This window comes from Bicyclus anynana, chromosome 3 (genome assembly GCF_947172395.1).
Source record: "Bicyclus anynana chromosome 3, ilBicAnyn1.1, whole genome shotgun sequence".
Taxonomy (NCBI): domain Eukaryota; kingdom Metazoa; phylum Arthropoda; class Insecta; order Lepidoptera; family Nymphalidae; genus Bicyclus; species Bicyclus anynana.
Window position 1 is genome coordinate 6,312,683 of NC_069085.1, and position 18,621 is coordinate 6,331,303.

General features: G+C 35.5%; 2 protein-coding genes across 2 annotated transcripts; one reads left to right on the forward strand and one right to left on the reverse strand.

The window, feature by feature from the left end:
* Positions 1–1,827: 1,827 nt before the first annotated feature.
* Positions 1,828–8,134, forward strand: LOC112054899 (growth hormone-inducible transmembrane protein-like). The gene is made up of 8 exons (XM_052891130.1): positions 1,828–1,986; positions 2,160–2,357; positions 3,393–3,498; positions 3,781–3,922; positions 4,400–4,575; positions 5,667–5,827; positions 6,965–7,097; positions 7,809–8,134. The coding sequence occupies exons 2-8, from the start codon at positions 2,168–2,170 to the stop codon at positions 7,894–7,896; spliced, it is 996 nt and encodes a 331-aa protein (XP_052747090.1). The 5' UTR covers positions 1,828–1,986; positions 2,160–2,167; the 3' UTR covers positions 7,897–8,134.
* A 1,461-nt stretch (positions 8,135–9,595) lies between these two features.
* Positions 9,596–18,262, reverse strand: LOC112054892 (TBC1 domain family member 25). The gene is made up of 7 exons (XM_024094829.2): positions 18,015–18,262; positions 17,623–17,828; positions 16,331–16,544; positions 15,517–15,698; positions 15,294–15,432; positions 14,784–14,914; positions 9,596–14,416 (listed from the first exon to the last, which is right to left on the reverse strand). Exons 1-7 carry the CDS (start codon positions 18,054–18,056, stop codon positions 12,094–12,096), a joined length of 3,237 nt encoding a protein of 1,078 aa, XP_023950597.1. The 5' UTR covers positions 18,057–18,262; the 3' UTR covers positions 9,596–12,093.
* Positions 18,263–18,621: the final 359 nt, after the last annotated feature.

Sequence of the window (18,621 nt, forward strand, 5' to 3'; positions counted from 1 at the left end):
ATCCAGAGATTACCTCCTACAACCACACGAACTTTACCTCTTTATATTATTGGCATAGAAGTCTCTATTTCTCTTGGTCATACCACCACTCTCGAAGGACTGGACCGATTTTGCTAAGGGTAGGAGTAAGGTAGAGAAGTTACAGGGTAAAGTAGGATACGGGTAGGGAAGCGTAGGGGTAGTGTAGCGGTAGGGTAGGTTTAAGGCCGGGTTTAGGGTAGAGGTAGGGTAGTGGTAGGGTAGAGGTACGGGTAGGATAGGGAAGTGGTAGGGTAGGGGTAGGATAGGCGTGAGATAGGGGTACGGGTGGGATAGGGGTAGGAAAGGGATAGGGTACAGGGAGGGAAGGGGTAGGGTGTAGGTAAGGTAGGGGTAGCTTCGGGGTAGGGTGGGTGTAGGAGTAGGGGAGGGTAGGGGTAGGGTAGATGTAGGGTTTGGGTAGGGTAGGGTTGGGGTAGTGGTAGGGTAGGGTAGGGGTAGTAGTAAAGTTGACATCGAAATTTACGCGGACGAAGTCGCGGGCGTCCGCTAGTTTACAATATACACGTTCAACAAGTAGGCGTTTGATGATATTTCTTATTTTTTTTATTCGTTAATCGTTACTTACGTAGTGTTATTTTAGGTCTACTCTACAGCATACCTAATCTTAATAGCAATTAAAACTTTTTGTGGCATCATAACCAGTAAAAATATGGATGATTTTGACGCAGTTTTATGTAAAGATCGAAAATGCCAATTAAAGATAATAGTATTTTATTACTGTTACAGATACCTACATTATTCACTATTGGGGATTTTGTTAATTTGTCTATACTAGTAAATAAAAAGAGTAAAAAAATTAAAATTAATATTAGAAAATTAGTACCACTATTTTAAATTTTTTTGTGAGCTTATAAACGTCCACCAAATATCTCCCTTTATTTAAGGTAATATTATTGTGCTGGTTACATTTAACATAATTCTGATAATTTTACAATTACGTCAAAGTCGTGGAAAGGTCAAATATCTTGAGAATGAGGAGAATGTTTATAATTTATGGTGTCTACAGTACCTAGACTAATTAACTATGAATATGCATCACACCCAAATTCGCCAACAAAATTTCTGAGCTATAATGTCAGTCTGACTCACCCACCGAGGGTTCCGTACAAATGATTAGTTGAGATAATTGACATAAATTGAAAAATGTCTTTACAACATATATTATGGATGCGAAGGTATTCATCATAAAATATCGAAACCGCTTGAAATACAAAGATGAAAAGGCAGTTTATAGTTTGTATACGTTCGTCAGTACTTCATAAAAATAATGAAAAATCAAATGACAGATACACACATTAAAAAAAACCCCTAAATGTCCAAACATTATAGAAAATATTTCATGCTCATCACTCCAGTAGTGGAAGTCAAACCCTTGACACCAAAAGGCAGGGCAATAATCAATGCATTTCTTATTGATATGCCTACAAATTCACCTCTGAGCGCACACATGCACAATTTTGTGTACACTTCCTGAACACACAATTTGACGTCGTAGACAATATTGTTTTAACTTTCGTTGTTTACTATAAATGAAATTAAGACAATTTGCTCGCTTCAGTTTCGACGCGTTAGTGACCTATCTAACAGTATTTAACCTTCGCTTCCCTGTGCCTGTAAAATATGTTTTTTGTTGTAAAGTTCCATTACCAAGCATCTTTGTCCCTTATTTTTACTTTATCCATTTGGCATAGAGTTAGGCCATAGAACCAATGTGATAGTGATTGTCAATGTGACGTATGGGTGTCAACTGTCACATCAATGTAAAAAAAATCTCAACTGTCTGACTGACATTTTCTAGAACCAAAAAAGTAAAAAACGAACTGCGAATTAATGTTATTTTGGAATTGCTGTAATAAAATCTAATATTATTGTGAAATTATTGCTGGATCTGTTATTCATTTGTTACAGTGTTTAAGTATTCTAATTTCTTTTTAATTAGCAAAGGTAAGATGAATTGTATCCTTTTATTGTATTTGGCGAAACATTTCGAAAATATAAGTTGCATTTTCGGCAGACTTTAGCGGATTAAATCCTCAACGATGGCTTGAAGCATAAATGTACAATAATAATATATGAAATGAAAAGCGTTTTTTAGTGTACTTTTTTGTTTCATATAGGTTGCATCATGCTTTCCCGACTGTGCGTTTCCCGAAGCGCGTTCAGTGTAACTCATACACTTAAAACTCCTATACCCCAAAAATTCGTGCCCAAAAATTATGTCGTACGAAACTATGCACGCGAGCCACGCTCCAGGGTAGCCACACGCTCACAGCCTACAGTATGGGAACGATTGATGGCCCCTGCTGGACCAAATGGTAAGCTAAACTATTTGTTACTTTATTATTTTTTGTATGAATTCTAGCTTATAAACTGTCCATTTCTAATCAGCTCTGAACATGAGGTATATGGTTACCTTACCTTATCAGCCAAAAGTTGTTCACTGCTGGACATACGCCTCTTGCATGAAGCTCCAAGCGCAACAATCACAAGCCGCCAGCATCCAGGGGCTCCATGCAACCCACTTGATATCCTCGGTCCACCTAATGGGGGGTCGACCAACACTGCACTGTATATGATTGCCTAAAAACAATAATAAGTGGGACAGCAATACCTGTATCTTTGATTAATAAAATTACTAAAATAGAGAAAGGGAAGTAAGTTAATTGTCCATATTCTAAGTAATATTTTTACTGTAAAATCTCTTATTGTAATGACTGTTTTTTGCCAGAATAAAAAAAAAAAAAAGTAAGTACTTGTATGTCACAGTAAGTCTATTCAGATTAAGTGGTTTGAGTAATTTATGATGATGATGTCACATTCCTATAAAATACGCAGTCATTTTAAAAGTTGTGTGAGTTTTAACACATTGGTGAATCTAATTTTTAAATAATTTGATTTGAGTGTGTAATTTTGTTTGTTATACATTGTGTTGTGTGTTAAGGTACATTTATAAAATGCAATATGGTAGTAGGTTTAGGTTAGTATAAGAAGGTATATAGTAAATAAACTTATATAATTATAATATATAAATATATATATTGCAAAAATACAATATATTACGAAACAGTTGCATAATAGGGGTTATTAAAACATTAGTGCATTATACTTGATCTGGACTGATGACATAAAAAGTGGTTGTGATGATGTTATTGTTGTGGGTAGTCCTAACTAAAGGCAGTACAGCAGTTCTTCTATCAGCTGATGTAATAATGATGCTAGAGGAAGCCTTCTTTGATTGTATATGAATGTGATTGTGAATGAAAATTAACAATATATTGCTATTTATTATTTGTTTTATTGATTAATGTAGATTATATAGCAAGTAGTTTGATATCAAGTAATGGTTTCAGCTTTTAGCTTGGGCAAAGGTGCTTTGGCTGGTGCATCAGCTGTGGGCATTGGAGCATTATGTTATTATGGATCTGGAGTCAAACCTGGCACGCTACAAGAGGCACAGTGAGTCATCACTCTTATAGGCTAAGATTAGAAGCATATTATGAGATAGCGTGTTGTTTGTTTACCGTTTAGCCATGATTCTATTTTAAGGTTTTGAAGTTGTTTACACTTGTGTTTAGTTGATAGTGTGTTAGTCAATCTTTCAACTTTATTTTAACGCATGAATGTAAAAGATTGTATAATCCACAAATTTAATCATGTCAGAGCACTTTCTTTATCAGTTGGCATATTTTATAAAATTATTTTTATTAGGTATTTATGATGTTACCTGTTTATTTTCAGCCTATGGCCCCAGTATGTAAAGGATCGTATCAAAGCAACATATGGGTACATTGCTGGATCACTGGTTCTCACAGCTGGTAGCGCTGTTACAGTTTTTAGAACTCCAGCTCTTCTCAACTTAGTGGCTCGCAATGGATGGATGGTATGTAAACAAAACAAAAAATATTTGTTAGCTTTTTTATTGGTTTTCTGGTTATAAATAAATTACTTTTCAGAGTTTTTAACTACATTGTATGTACAATTGTAAAAACTGGAAAGAATGTTTTCCAATACAGGTCTTAAATTACTCCTGAGGCTAGGCAGTGCATTTGTGCATCTATGAAGTGAACACCACTGATGCTGGCACAGCACAATTAGAAAAATATCACAGTTTTAAGGATTTTGTACTTCATTTCATTTCCTTCTGGGCCGTTTCCACACTTGGCCATGTGATTGGGCGTTATATGTGGATCCTTCAGTGTAGGACCCTGCTGGATTCAATTCATCCAGCCCAGCTGACTCCAGAAGCATAGCAGGCCGCCCAGATCGCCACTCTTTATCTCAACAATGTGTTGAGGTATCAAATAGAAACTAAAACTATATACTCAGGTCTACAGTCCCTTATGTTTTCTATTTACAGTCAATCATCATGACAATGGCTCTGATGATTGGATCCGGAATGGTAGTCAGAGGCATGGAGTACAAGCCAGGGTTTGGTGCTAAACAGCTTGCGTGGATGGCACACACGGGGATCATGGGGGCTGTCATTGCTCCAATTTGCTTCCTTGGAGGACCAGTTCTGATGCGTGCTGCTTGGTAAATAAATATTAGTGTACCATCATAAAAATTTATTCTCATAAACATGGGCGTAGCGATGTACGGCCTTAGAAAAGTGGTTGGTCACCATATCCATCTAACTTCAAAAAACCGCATCAATAAGTGTAGATTTTGTTAAAACCAAATAGTTCATTGTTCTTAAGATATCGTTGTCGAAAATTTTTGAAAGCTTGTTTTTAATTATTCCAAAAACTTTAATTTTCGAAACGAACGAACGCGTAAAATCGGTTGATTGATACCAAATTTTAAGATACTCATAGATGTGTTTTTCAATTATACAAACTTTGTTTCTTTCAAATGGAAAAGTGACCTTAGTGGAAGTTTCGGTTTCGAAAGGCTGGAGCTGAAATTCGGTTTCGGCCGTAAAAACTAGTTTCGGTCGGACACTATCAATTTGTATTCAATAGGCTAGTTGACACTTTTTTAAATGGTCTTAAATTGTTCAATAACGTTCTACTAGATTGAAATGTTTTTGAAAAAATCCTCAACTTTTATTAATTGATATCGATATATTTCAGACCCTTATTCAATGTACTACATTGTACTGTCGCTATTTCCAGATCTAGACCAGACATTTTCCTTTTGTCCAAACAAACAAAGCGAATAGTACTTGTAGAGCTTACTATGCCATGGGAGACTAATCATTTCATTTCATTACCAGAAAAATACTCTTTAACTTGCTTAAAGACCTTGGCCTCTCTAGAAGTGCAGCTAGTTCTATATTAAAACGAGTATCCAAAGCTGCTCTAATGGGATCTTACCAAATTTGGATAGGCAGGGAGAACAACACGTTCAGAGAAGGGGAGTGTTGATCGATCGTCAAGGAATTCCTTAACCCTACATCCAGTAGTCACAAGTCCTTGACTTTGCTTGGTGTTTTTCTCTCTACCACGCTATGGACCCGGCACCTGCACGGTGAATCCATGGAATGCTAAGATATTCGTCTTTCTCAAAATTATAATTGTTTATATTAAATTTTATATGAATCAACTACCCTATTCAATATCCCTAATTCCCTAGATAGAATCCTGGCAACACCAATGCTTATAAATATTTTTGTACTCGATCAGGTACACAGCGGGTGTAGTCGGCGGACTGAGCACGATAGCAGTGTGCGCTCCCTCGGGAGAGTTCCTGAACATGCGCGCTCCGCTGGCCATGGGGCTGGGGGCAGTGTTCGCCGCCTCCTTGGCCAGCATGTTCCTGCCGCCCACCACCGCACTTGGAGCAGGTAAATATGCTACCGGGTTTTACTCGGTATTCTGGTACTGGCCGGCGAGTCCCACATACCCAACTGACTACCAACCGAGCGAGCAAGCAATACGTACGGTGAACGCACGACGGCTTACCTAGTTCCTCGAATTCTATTAATGAATTACCTCCCAACATAATTAATGCAGTAAACGAGATTAATATAAAAAAAAATTAAAACAGTATTTCATGTCAAAATTATAGGTTAGGTTAGGTATATACCTATGAATTTCACGTAAAACATTAAGTACATTTAATTTTATTTAGTAATTAATTTAATTTAGTCTAATGTGACAAATGTAACAAAATTGTCTTAATGCTGTATTATTGTTAAAGTTATTTCTAAGAAAATATTATTATAGGTACTTAAAGTTATTTTTAAGCTTAGTTGCAGATGGACACCAAGGTCAAATCTTTGTGATTTTTGTGGTTGTCCGTTTAATTTACCTTTTTGTTTTGTAATTTATTTTTAATAAATAAAAAAAAACCCTCCCGAGGATACCGCGAAGTCTTTTCCACGACACCGGGAGGGATACGTAAAAGCATTTCCCACGAGAAAAAAAATATGCTACCAGTAGTAAATTGCTAACTTATGAGCTTATAGCAAAGTAACAGCTTGGAGTAGGTAAATGTTTTTTTTTTTTTTTTTATTCTTTACTAGTTAGCCCTTGATTACAATCTCACCTGATGGTAAGTGTTGATGCAATCTAAGATGGAAGCGGGCTAACTTGTTAGGAGGAGGATGAAAATCCACACCCCTTTCGGTTTCTACACGACATCGTATCGGAACGCTAAATCGGCGGTACGTCTTTATCGGTAGGGTGGTAACTAGCCACGGCCAAAGCCTCCCACCAGCTAGACCTGGACCAATTAAGAAAATCTCAATCTGCCCAGCCGGGGATCGAACCCAGGACCTCCGTTTTGTAAATCCACCGCGCATACCACTGCGCAACGGAGCGTCAAAGTAGAGATCGTCAAAGTGTATGGAGAAGGTTAGCAAATAAGGGGCTGGAAAGCGGACACAACCTTCAATAATGAATAATGCAACTCAAGAAGAGATATTTGAACATAGAACCTCCTTTTTGGAAGTTGGCTAATGAAAGTGTTTTAATTTCAGGATTATATTCTCTAAGCTTGTACGGTGGCCTGATAGTGTTTGGTGGGTTCCTTCTGTACGACACGCAAGCGATTGTCAAGCGAGCCGAGATGCACCCCACGTTTGGATACCAACCCTACGATCCAATTAACTCGTGAGTAAAATTCAATAATAATAAATAGCCTTTTCTTTCATTTCAAACAGCATTTGATTACATAAGTTTTGAGTTTGATCTGTTTATATTATGTATGATGTTTAAATTATGTATTTATATTACGTGGTACCTCTGCCTTCGATTTCGGAGGGCGTAGGTTCGAATCCGGTCCGGGGCATGCACCCCCAACTTTTCAGTTGTGTGCATTTTAAAAAATTAAATATCACGTGTCTCACACGTGACAGTGACGTGAGGGGTTAGGCCAATAGTCCACCACGCTGGCCCAATGCGGATTGGCAAACTTCACACACGCAGAGAATTAAGAAAATTCTCTGGTGTGCAAGTTTCCTCACGATGTTTTCCTTCACCGTTCACATTAATGTTTCAATAATATTGGCAATTTCTTTTAAAGTTGGTTGAATTTCTTAGTAATCTATATGTATAGACCAGTAGAGTGACAGAGATCATAATTCTTAAACCTGAGAAATATCATTAAAATGAAGAAATCTTCGTTTTTTGATAATTAGTTATGATTTCAAGTGAGAGTTGCACATACAGAGCTGTATAAACGAAATTAAACGTTCGTGCATTTAGAATTTTCGATTTTACGATTTTGGCGTGACGGGAATTTAAGTAATCTTGTTCCCCACTTCTATCATTATGTGCCAAGTGCTGTAAACAAAAGACTTTAATTTATTTTTTTTCTTTTAGCGCAATCTCTGTGTACCTAGACATCCTGAACATCTTCATGCGCATCGCAATGATCCTGTCGGGAGGCGGAGGAAACAAACGGAAGTAAACGGAGCCGGAGGACAAAAGTTTTTATTTATTAGATAACCGAAATTAGCATGCTAAAGTTACGTTTGGTTTTGGACTTAGCTTAGCGAAATTCTTTTGCTTATTTTCGGCCATGGAAAATTGTAAGGTGTTGTGATATTGTATGATATTGTAAAGAGTAATGACGTAAGATATTGTTAAGTATGCGTAAATAAACTGTATCCTAGTATATTTCTGTAATAAATTGGCAAGTGACTATTTATTGTTGTTTTTATTTGTTGAGCAGCTGGGTTATAATGTTAAATTCTTTAAGATCGCTTTATGAATGACTAGATGATCTGGTCAATCTTCGCTTTGACTTATGTACACTTCTTCTCTAACATACTCCTATCCTACCCAGTGGCGTGCCCTCATAGATGCAAAAATGCGCTGCCTACGCTGTGCGTCCATTATAACAATGTGTTGAAGAAAGTTTTTTCAATTTTCTACAACTTACACGTGTGATGCCTACCCTAGTTAAAGGTCCTCACCCCTACCCTGAGTTCCCTATACTCGTCTCCTGATTCTAAGCTACCTCCCATGCAATTTTCAGCCAAATCGGTTCAGCCGTTCTTGAATTGAGCGGCAAATCAAATGAAATGTTGAAGCAGTCTTGAATCTGAAGTAATTTATTTTGATAACAAATAATACCTACCACAATACAAATGAAGAGCCTTTCTATTATTTTTTTTTAATACAGAACACTTAAGAGCCCCCGCGCACTAGGACATATAATGTATCATCTATGCTAGGACCAGGATGTGGCAGCCAGAATATTTGCGGGAATTAGCGGTTGCCTAGTGCGCGGGCTCCTATCTATACAAGGTCATATGTTTTGCAGCCTGGCTACCCAGCCAGGCTCGTCTAGTGCGCGGGAGCTTTATTTGTGTCATAACTCACTAGCAACACTTTGTAAAAAATTATGTGTTCTGCAAAGTAGTAGTACATTAATTTATTCCAACATCAATTGTTTTTGCAGCGCACCCAATGTATCTATATCTACAATATTTTAGGTAATTTTTTACACCTTGTGTAACATTATTGAAGTTTTAGGAAAGATCCTTAATTATTTTTAAAAAAAATTATCAGTCAGGGATAGTGTAGCTTCCGAATAGTGAAAGAATTTTTCAAATCGGTTTAGTACTTTTGGAGGCAATTCAATGCATACAAACTAACAATCCAATCTGTCCTCTTTATAATATTAGTATAGATAACGACTGCAACCGACGGTAAAACCATCAAGTTCTCAACTCCGGGTTGAGAAGTTTTAGTAAAAATTTCTTAAAATAAAGAATAGTTCCGTATATCCCAATCCCCAGGACCTCGCAATCCCCATAGGTGGACGTAGGCACTAGGCACAATATTGGCGAATTTCCAAAGTAAATTGATTAAATGCAATTTTATGTAAGTGTATTGGAATTTAAAAACATAAAAAAACTAGCAACCCGGTCAAGCTTCGCTTTACCTTAGTGCACTTACTTTTTCTCTATTGACTACTATAGTTACGCAAGCAACCAATAGTCTAACGGCGACAAACATGAACTTTTACCGCTTATAATAAGACTGTTGTAGGTACTTATCTACAAATATCTGAGTTGATAAAATATTTGAAAACTCAGAGTGTGTTAACTGTATTTAATATCTAAATGACCATAACAGGCATATACAATGAAACAAATTAATAGCTCTATATAATTATATATACTTTATTTACAAGATTATACTTTAAAATTAGCTTTCTTAATATTAATAATATAATTTAAGCACAGCATTATTTTGATATCAATTAATCCAATTTATTATCTATTTTACATTTCATAAGCAACAGCGTAAAGGCTATCACTATCTGCGATTGATGAAATTTAAATAAATAAATAAAATACAAAACACTAATAAAAATCAACCCTCCCGCTACAGGAAATTTGAGTGCCCAAGCAACCGGTGGTCAGGTTGAGGAATCCCTTTGATTTCTGCAGGATCCCATCATCAGATCCTAACATATGTCAATGGGGCCACCTCAGGAGTATTCTCTTTCAAGCAAAAAAAAAGTAACTATCCAAATCGATCCAGACAGCGTAACATACATACAACATTCTTTTAGTTACCTTTCTCACCTGGTACCTGCGCAGGTGTCACAGAGCAAGTTTCCACAAACATGCAAGCACATGAGACGCTACTGAAAACCTAAGGTTTTTCTAGGTAGGTGAAAATAAACTGTCTCAGATTGCTCTGGGATCTTACTCTGTAAGGCACACAGCACACTGCGCATGCGCCAATCGTAAGTCAGTGACGCGAACCCATAAAATTATCCCCTACCAAAAAGTGCCTAACGCTTAGCCGATTTTTTTCCACGAAATTTCCACTTTAAAAAGGTCTAGAGCTTGTACGTAACCGCGCTGACTGTAGTATAAAACCAGCTTTACACATTGTGTCAAGTTTCTGATTTACAATTTCAGCATTCAGCAGATAGTGATGCCTAATCCTATCAATGTTCGTTAACTAAAACTGGATCTGATTTCACTGATTTTAAAGAACCTTATTAAATATCTTTATCCATTAAACTTTGTGATGATACAATCTCACATAACACTAAATACATTTAACTTTGGAGCATTGTGCATTTATTATCACACCATACAAGAATTGAAATGCATTACGTCATGTATATAATACTAAATTAAAATAATATCACAATAGGCGTCCAAAACCCTAGAATCTTTGGAATGGAAAATAAAGCAAGAACATTCGGTATTTAGCAAAAAAGTTTGCGCGTGGCGACTGCTGCCATGAGGGAAATAGCGTTTCTCATAAAGAAGTCTAAGTGAACAACAGGGCCTGTACATTAATGATTATAAAAAAAATTCAATTGTCACGAAGTAATAGCGCAGTGTTCTTTGTTTGTTGTGAAGTTTGTAATCGAAGTATCATTAGAAATTAGAATTTGACAACCTAAGTAGCCGATTATTACGTTTTAGAAGTAGATATTCGATTGACCGAGTCAGTACGTTCATACAAACTTATTCCTTGAACTTAATTGACAGACATCAAAACGGGCCTGTTATGTGAACGACGGTAGTCTATGTAAATTCATGCTAACAGTGAGTTCAAGTGGAGTTTCGCGGGAAAATCGTAGGAATCACATTTTATATTCAGTTGTCGCATTATTAAGTGGAGGTTGAACAAGAGTTTTTTAAGTGATTGATTCGATTTTCTTGGTGGACTCTATCAAAAGTTTTAGTAAGGTTGCATTCGCCTTACTCAGGCATGTCATAACTTGACCAAGACTGAGTGACTGACTGCCAATAACGGACGATGGAATATATTAGACCACTTTCGTCCTAACAAGATAAACTAATTGATATAAATTATTACTTGATGACTGAACAAATGCATATGCGAAGCCATATTGAAACAAATTTGACGTATTGGTAATCCACCGAGACCGCGTGCAACTAGTTGGCTACACCTTATGTAGAGCACGACGATTCTCAAACAATAATTTCCTACAAAAAGGGAATTATCAAACTTCATTTCCAACTAGAATACATTCCACTTTCGTTCACCTTCCATTAAGTGGACTGTACTTGAGGTGCTGCCAACAGTTACGCGGTCTTAAGTTAAATTGGTACTTTGAAAGTCATTTCGAAAACATGAGGCGATATTGTGTCCTAATATCTTACGAAATGCCTGCCGTGTAATTACAACGTCTCATGCCTCTTACAAAAAAAAAAGAATACATTCTAAAGATTTCTATCGTCAAACATAGTAAACAAAATATATTGCAAGGCCCCTGTTATGTCAATTCTCTCATACTTAAAATATATTAAAATACTTAATTAAGGCCTCTGTTATGAATACGTCACAAACACCTCACATTTTACATAAATATTGGTTCTTATACAGACAGACGATTCAGTTTGATTTATTTGATTGCCACAGCTGTCTAATGTTAAAAGTCGATCTCAATAGTAAAGTTGTTAAATAGGTTGACTTTGTGGTTCAATAATATCGAAGCGACCGACTGCATGGGACCCTTACCTCGTTGAATTTCAATGGATCATTAAAATACAATTTATTTGACGCAGTAATTTTAAACTTATACCTAAGCTTATATTTAGGAAACCGTGAGCAATAAAAAGAATACATTGGAGATCTTTACAGTCACTAAAGAAAAAAAACTTCAAGTAGTAACATCGCCAGTCTTGTGTGCTTGATGCTTCAAATAAAGTGCGTACATTTGCCGCGCTTGATTCAATACCCTGTTCACGTTGTGTTTACGTACCATCTTGTCGAAATGCATCGCCAACTCGTTGTAGTCCATTCTATTTCTCATTATATAATCTCTATGTTGTAACAATACTGTCAGGCATAAATACATTAAAAATGGGTTCCCGCCACCGAATACAGTCGGCGATGGAAGACTGCTGATGCAATTTTTAACAGAACTTTCCGTTCCAACCGACGGAACACTCGTGCTCTTTTGTACGGGCGGTTTGAAAACCTCATACTTCTTCTGAAAATTGTTTATAGTAGACGCAACGCTCTGCAAGTTCGACTGTTTAACGTTTAGAAGAGATTCACAATTCTTCTTTGCGTTCTCTAATTCTTGGGACATATTTGAGAAAAATTTGTGGGATTTTGAATTAAGTTCGTGTTGGCTGTGGATCAGAGTGGGCGTGTCTATCGATTCCACCGGATCCTTCTCGGAGGAATCCGATTCGCTGGAATGTGTGCTGGAATGTCTTGTGTTTTTCAGAAGTTCTTGTCGTTCCAGGGAGTGGTTTTTTCTCAGTAGTCTTATAGGTGTTATAGATTTTTTGCCGGAATGTTCCTCGAAAATTTCTCCCGTATCGCCATCGAAATCCAGTTCGGCTTGTTCATCGGGAGTTTGAGGACAACTCGCAGTAGTTCTTGTAGTAGGAGTGTTTCTGTGCAATGGGTTCTCCCATAGGTATATGTCCTCAGCACTTCGCGCATTCGATTTCATAGTGTCGAGTAAAGGTGACCTTTTCATGGTATCTACTGACTCTGTTACTACATTTTGTATTTCTAGTGCATCAGTCGTGACACCATCGGCTTTTGTCTTTGTGTAAAATGCTCCCGGTTTGTCTTCAGTACTCGTAGAATCCGATGGCGAATCACATATCATACTACAGCGGTTAACATATGAAGGGCCAAACACTTGGCGGTCTAAATGTTCTAATTCCAGTCTTAATTCTCTTGTCATAGAAGTAGTCATAGGATAATATTCTTGCGAATCATCTGGACTACTACTTTCGTTGACTTCGAAACTCATTTTACTAATTTTGTTGATATCCTGATTTTTTAAATTTGTGGATGATATATCGTTTTCGTCATAGGATGTTTTGGTTAAAGTTATTTTGGGACATTCTTTGGATCGTGTTCGTTCAATAGCCGAATGAGTTCGCTGCAATTTTTCTTGTTTTACCATACCAGTTTTAGTTCCGGTAGCAAAGTTCAGAAATTCATTTAAATTCTTAATCATTCTAACTTTCGGTTTGTTAGAATCTGAACATGTGGAATCATCAAGAGTGTCTAAGGAAGAAAAAAATTTATTGTTGTGCACAGATATTTTATCTCTCAACAGCCTAATTTGACTTCCCAAAGGCGTTTCTTTTGTTTCAGCGTGTGACGTGCCATTGGACAAGTTTCCTGTGCTCGACCAAGCTGTCGTTGTCTCCGGAACATCTAAAACTTTTCCGTGCTCCGGCACACTCTTCATACCTCTTCTAGAACTAAGTTTTTGTTCTTTCGACAGAGTTGTCGATGTAGTCGTGGAAATTGTTTCTGTACTCTTGTCGGCAATGTTTTCATTCGACAGTTTTTTTGTCTGCAAAACCGCGTCGTCTAAACTCTGAAATTCCTTAGCGTGTTTTAAAGATGAACTGTTTAAAATTTTGCGGGCTACGTTTTCGTCTAAACTGTGGTTCGTTTGTTTGATTGTGGCTAGTTTGGGTGCTTTCACATTAGCTAAGCTGAAACTTGAACTTTGGCGCCTTATTGCGCACACTTTCGTGTATGCGTTTTCTCGTGGCGCTTTTATTAATGGACTTAGAGGAGGAGGATCGATATCTACTTCGACAGTGGAATCAAAGTCTTTCTCCTTTAAAGACAATTCGATTGGCTGAGCTTTTTGTGGTAATGAGGCCCAGAGTACTTCCAGCATTCTGAGAGCATCATCGAAGGCGAATTCTCGTTTCATCTCTAAAAGCAACCATCTGTAGCAAAACAATAAATCATCGGCTTGTTGAGATTTCAAATAGTTGTAGAAGTCTGGATCATAAACTTGGAGAGACTCTGTCAAATGTGTAAATTTCACTGTCATTGCTTCTCCATCAAGTAAAAAGTTAGGATACAGCCTGTTCATAAGAGCACAGAGACAAATATAAGCGTGCGCTTCGTCGCCCATCGTTACGAGTAGAGGTGACGCTAAATCAGACATACCTTGGCAGTAACTTACTGTAGGATGATACAAAGCATACCTGTAAAGACAGAAAAAATTTGATTAAACATTTAGCTTCTTTTTAGACTGGGCGTGTTTGGAACCACCTTAGCTTAAATTTTAAGAATACGGCTATAATGATCACCATTTATCTTCATATCTTTTATTGAATAAAATAATTTTGACTTCAAAATTCACGTAGCAGCTTTGGTCTACGCTTAGACAATCAGCAAATAAGACAATGCTCCAATCTTTTACTTATTTATGGTTTGTAGTAGTGATATTATAAATTGATGTTTGATACTGAATACTGGAGGAGTGTCAACATACGCGTATTCAGTGAGAAGAAAAAACACTACACGGCGTAATTATACTTTTAAATATTAAAATATTAAAGAACACCTTACGTTGTGAGAATATTGAAAAGGGACGCTATGTTTTGATTGTCATCGCTTCCAGCATAGAAGTTGTGGTGTCTATCGGTTCGCAGAACATCCTTACGCACCATACTCGTCACATAGGCTAAGTCTGAGTTTACCTACAAAAAAAAATTTTACTTATTAAACTGCCACTTTTGCAAATTTTTACACATTTTTCAGATAACAAATCTTTTCTAATGGTGCACTGACCGATGCAATATTGTACCAGTCAGATTAACTTGATAGTAATCAGTTGTAAAAAAAATAATACGGATCCCGGACTATATCATTATACTCTAGAACAGGCCAGGGTTTCTATACCACAAGCTTCATCCCAAATAATTAAAAACGCGTTTTTCGCGATTAACATTTTACTTTACAACCATAGGTATTTATGCTGTATATTATATTATATAATTTTTTCTGTATATAATATTATATTATATAATTATTCTACCTAAAACAATTTCTTGAGATAAATTAACTATGATAACTTACCATCCCCTTTTGTATGCAGTCTTTCCATTGAGATCTTAGAGTGTAGTATTCATTTGCTTTCTTTTTAATATAATCCATTCTTTCTTTACCAGTCATTCCATCTGGGTAAACATTTAAAATGTGTTTCCAGACTACTTTACTGTAACAATATAAACAGCAGTTAAAAGATTACATCTATAGAGTATCATGGCAATTACTAGTAAATGGATAGTTTAATACTTACCGTAAACTAGGTTCGATACCACCACAGTATATAACTTCTCTGAGTTTGGATGTGTTATTGATTTGTCCGACAGCATCCAAAAATGCTCTGAATTCAATGTCACTAAGTGGAGGCCGCGGTGGAGTGTTGGGGTCGTCGTAAAGATTAAGTGCTCTTGAAAACATGTTAAATGTTTTCTCAACCTAGAAAAAATATTATATTACACTACTAAAATTATATAAAACTAATTTGTAGATGCTTTGAGTGCAACAATTATTATTTGTCTTTCATTAAGATAACCTAATAAAAAAATACCAGTAAAAAAAGTATAAAACCAAAAAAAAAATGTTTTAAAAACTTATACAATTATCAATATTTGTAAATTGGTAAAAACTTTTATCTCTATGTAGTTACAAAGTTGCTGTTAAAAATATATAAGAGAGGTGCTGAATTTTCAGTATAAGAAAAAAAATTAAAAGTGCACAATGCACATTCCAACCTCTACCTTCAAAATGTTTTACATTATCTGCTTGTCTAAGATTACTAATGTAGTCAATTTTATTAGTATAAAAAAAGCTATTATTTTTAATTACGCTTACTTATTTGTATCAGATTATAAATTTGGAAATGCAAATGAACCGAGAAAGTTGAATTTTGGATATGACTTGAGGAAACCCATGAAAATCTAAACTTCAAATTTTCAACCAAGATTTCCTGTGAGCATTTTACGCCATCTTGAAAAAGGCAGTGGCTTTAAAAATACTCGGGTCTCCTTTTAGATACAAAATTTTGACTCAATACTTTTGTATTTCTTAATTTTTATCTATTTGTTTACCTGGTTCATAATTAGACCTTGGAAACCACTTTGTGTTTCCTGCCTCTCAACTTGTGCAGCTTGGTGTACTGTAGGTTGTTCTTTGGTTTGGTTGACAGGGGCCTGAGGAATGGTGGGTGGCTCCCAGTCTTCGGAAGCCTCCGCAAATGGTTTCATGTCCACTTTCAGCTGCACACATGGTTCTGATCTTTGTGTTAGAGCTATATTATGAGCCCTGTGTAAAAAAAACGCTTTTTATTTTACATTTATAACTGATATTATAAAATAGGCAAATGTAGTTAATTTGTTATAAGTATCTTCTAATGAAAGTTTTAAATTAAAATCAATTCAGACAAAATTTTATAAAAGTTTGTGTTTTGGTTACTAAATAACTATAGGCCCTTGATAAACCACATTTACTTTAAAATCACAGATCAGACAATCACTTCAATTTTATTTATATGAAGTGACAAGCGCTTCATATCCCCCCCCCCCCATGGTTTTACCATGAATGAACCAGGTTCACCACTGGACTAATGTTATTGAAATGAATGAAAATTTCTGGTAATACTATTCTTTTTTATTCTGTTGTTATTATGCTAGAAAATTGATTTGTATGGATATAAAGACCAAATCAAGGCACACAACAATAAACAACTAACATGTAAAAATAAAAAAAAATTATAATTATCTACCAAATAACAAGTCGCAAAGCACTTATACATATGAAGAATAATGTCATTTTAAAAAACTTTTTATAAAACGTAGTCAAGATAGTTACACCATTTAAAATTATAGAACAGATAAACTGATTTGGATATAAATAATATTACGACTACTAATACTAGGCTATTTATTATCCCTATATTCCCATAAGAACTGGATCTGGGTTGAGGGTTACAGATGGATTGCCACCCATACTATAATATATAGTATTATACTAAATTTTGGGTCTGTGAAGAAACAATGATATATATGTGATATATGCAAAAATATTTTGTAACAAACAAACTTTACATTTTAAATTAAAAAATAGCATTTGGTTTTCAAAAATTTTAAAATTAGATGTGAAAGAGCGTATACTCTTATTGATATTTAAGATAAATAAAACTTGAAAAATGCAACAACAATAAAATAAATATTCTTTTTTAAAAATAAATGTTGATTTCTTGCTTATTCCATAAAATACTATATTTTATTTAAGAGTGCTATATTTTTTACAGCTAAATCTGAAAAATACTATTTTTTCTGAAAAAATGTGGACAACCCTAGTAACCGAGTAGGACAGTTAGTTTAACAATGAAATATCTTACTTGAGAAAAGCAGCATCCAAATCCCAATCAGACAGCAATGGCAAATATATTTCTTGTCCATAGTCATCAACAGTTCTGTAGGATAGAGTGAAGTCAGATTTTATATCAAATGCTTTCACTAAAATGCTTTGTAACACTTCCAGAGAAGTTATCTGAGGGTCCACTGAAAACTTTCTCAATTCCGGTTGTAGTTTCCCTTCGCATTTCTGCAAAAACAGAAAAAAAAAATCAAATATTTTTGATATTTTAACATTTGTATTTATAAATGAATGAACTAATAACGATAACAATTATTATTATGTGTTGTCTACGTAGATGTAATACAATTTTATTTGTGGATATAATGTAGTGAAAAAGCAATTTTTTTTAGACAAATTTGTAACAATACCAACCTTGACTTTCACCCGAACTGCTTCTTTGCTGTACCCAAACATGTCTTCACATTACTATCGAAACTTCTGCCAGCTTTTATTTATTGTTACGATTTTAATAAAGTTAAATGTCCATTCCTAAACGTTACTTTACTTATCAAATTCAAACAATTTTAATGTTGAACTTCTTACTTTCTCAGTTTATATAGTCAGAGAATTATTTTTTGAAATAAAATCTAAATTACAATTTACATTTACGATAGGTATTTCATTTTTTTATTAGGAAAATGACAACTTGACATTGACAAGATAATGACAACTGACGTTTATGAGTGACAACTGACAAGTACCGATTTTGCACTGTCGGAACTTCTACTCTATGGTCGTAACCTTGATAATAGAGGCCGATTACTTTAGTATTTTAGTCGAGTACGAACTTAGACCATTGAAAATAATGGAACTGTTTCGCACCCAAATTCACCAACAAAAAAGTCTGTCGTTTTTTGAGGGGGACGAGGTAAACTCACACATCGAAAACATTTAACACCATTAAGTATATTCTGTGTCCATATATATGGATAGTCTAGGTGTAATGTGTTTGTTATTCTGTGTAAAAATTAAATGTGTG

Coding starts and splice junctions, on each gene's coding strand:
- LOC112054899 (XM_052891130.1), top strand. CDS start 2,168: ATGCTTTCCCGACTGTGCGTTTCCCGAAGCGCGTTCAGTGTAACTCAT. Junction 3,499..3,780: donor GGCACGCTACAAGAGGCACA/GTGAGTCATCAC, acceptor GTTTATTTTCAG/CCTATGGCCCCAGTATGTAA. Junction 7,098..7,808: donor CCCTACGATCCAATTAACTC/GTGAGTAAAATT, acceptor TTTTTCTTTTAG/CGCAATCTCTGTGTACCTAG.
- LOC112054892 (XM_024094829.2), bottom strand. CDS start 18,056: ATGTTTGGGTACAGCAAAGAAGCAGTTCGGGTGAAAGTCAAG. Junction 17,829..18,014: donor CAGTTCGGGTGAAAGTCAAG/GTTGGTATTGTT, acceptor CTGTTTTTGCAG/AAATGCGAAGGGAAACTACA. Junction 14,417..14,783: donor CTTTTCAATATTCTCACAAC/GTAAGGTGTTCT, acceptor CTGTCTTTACAG/GTATGCTTTGTATCATCCTA.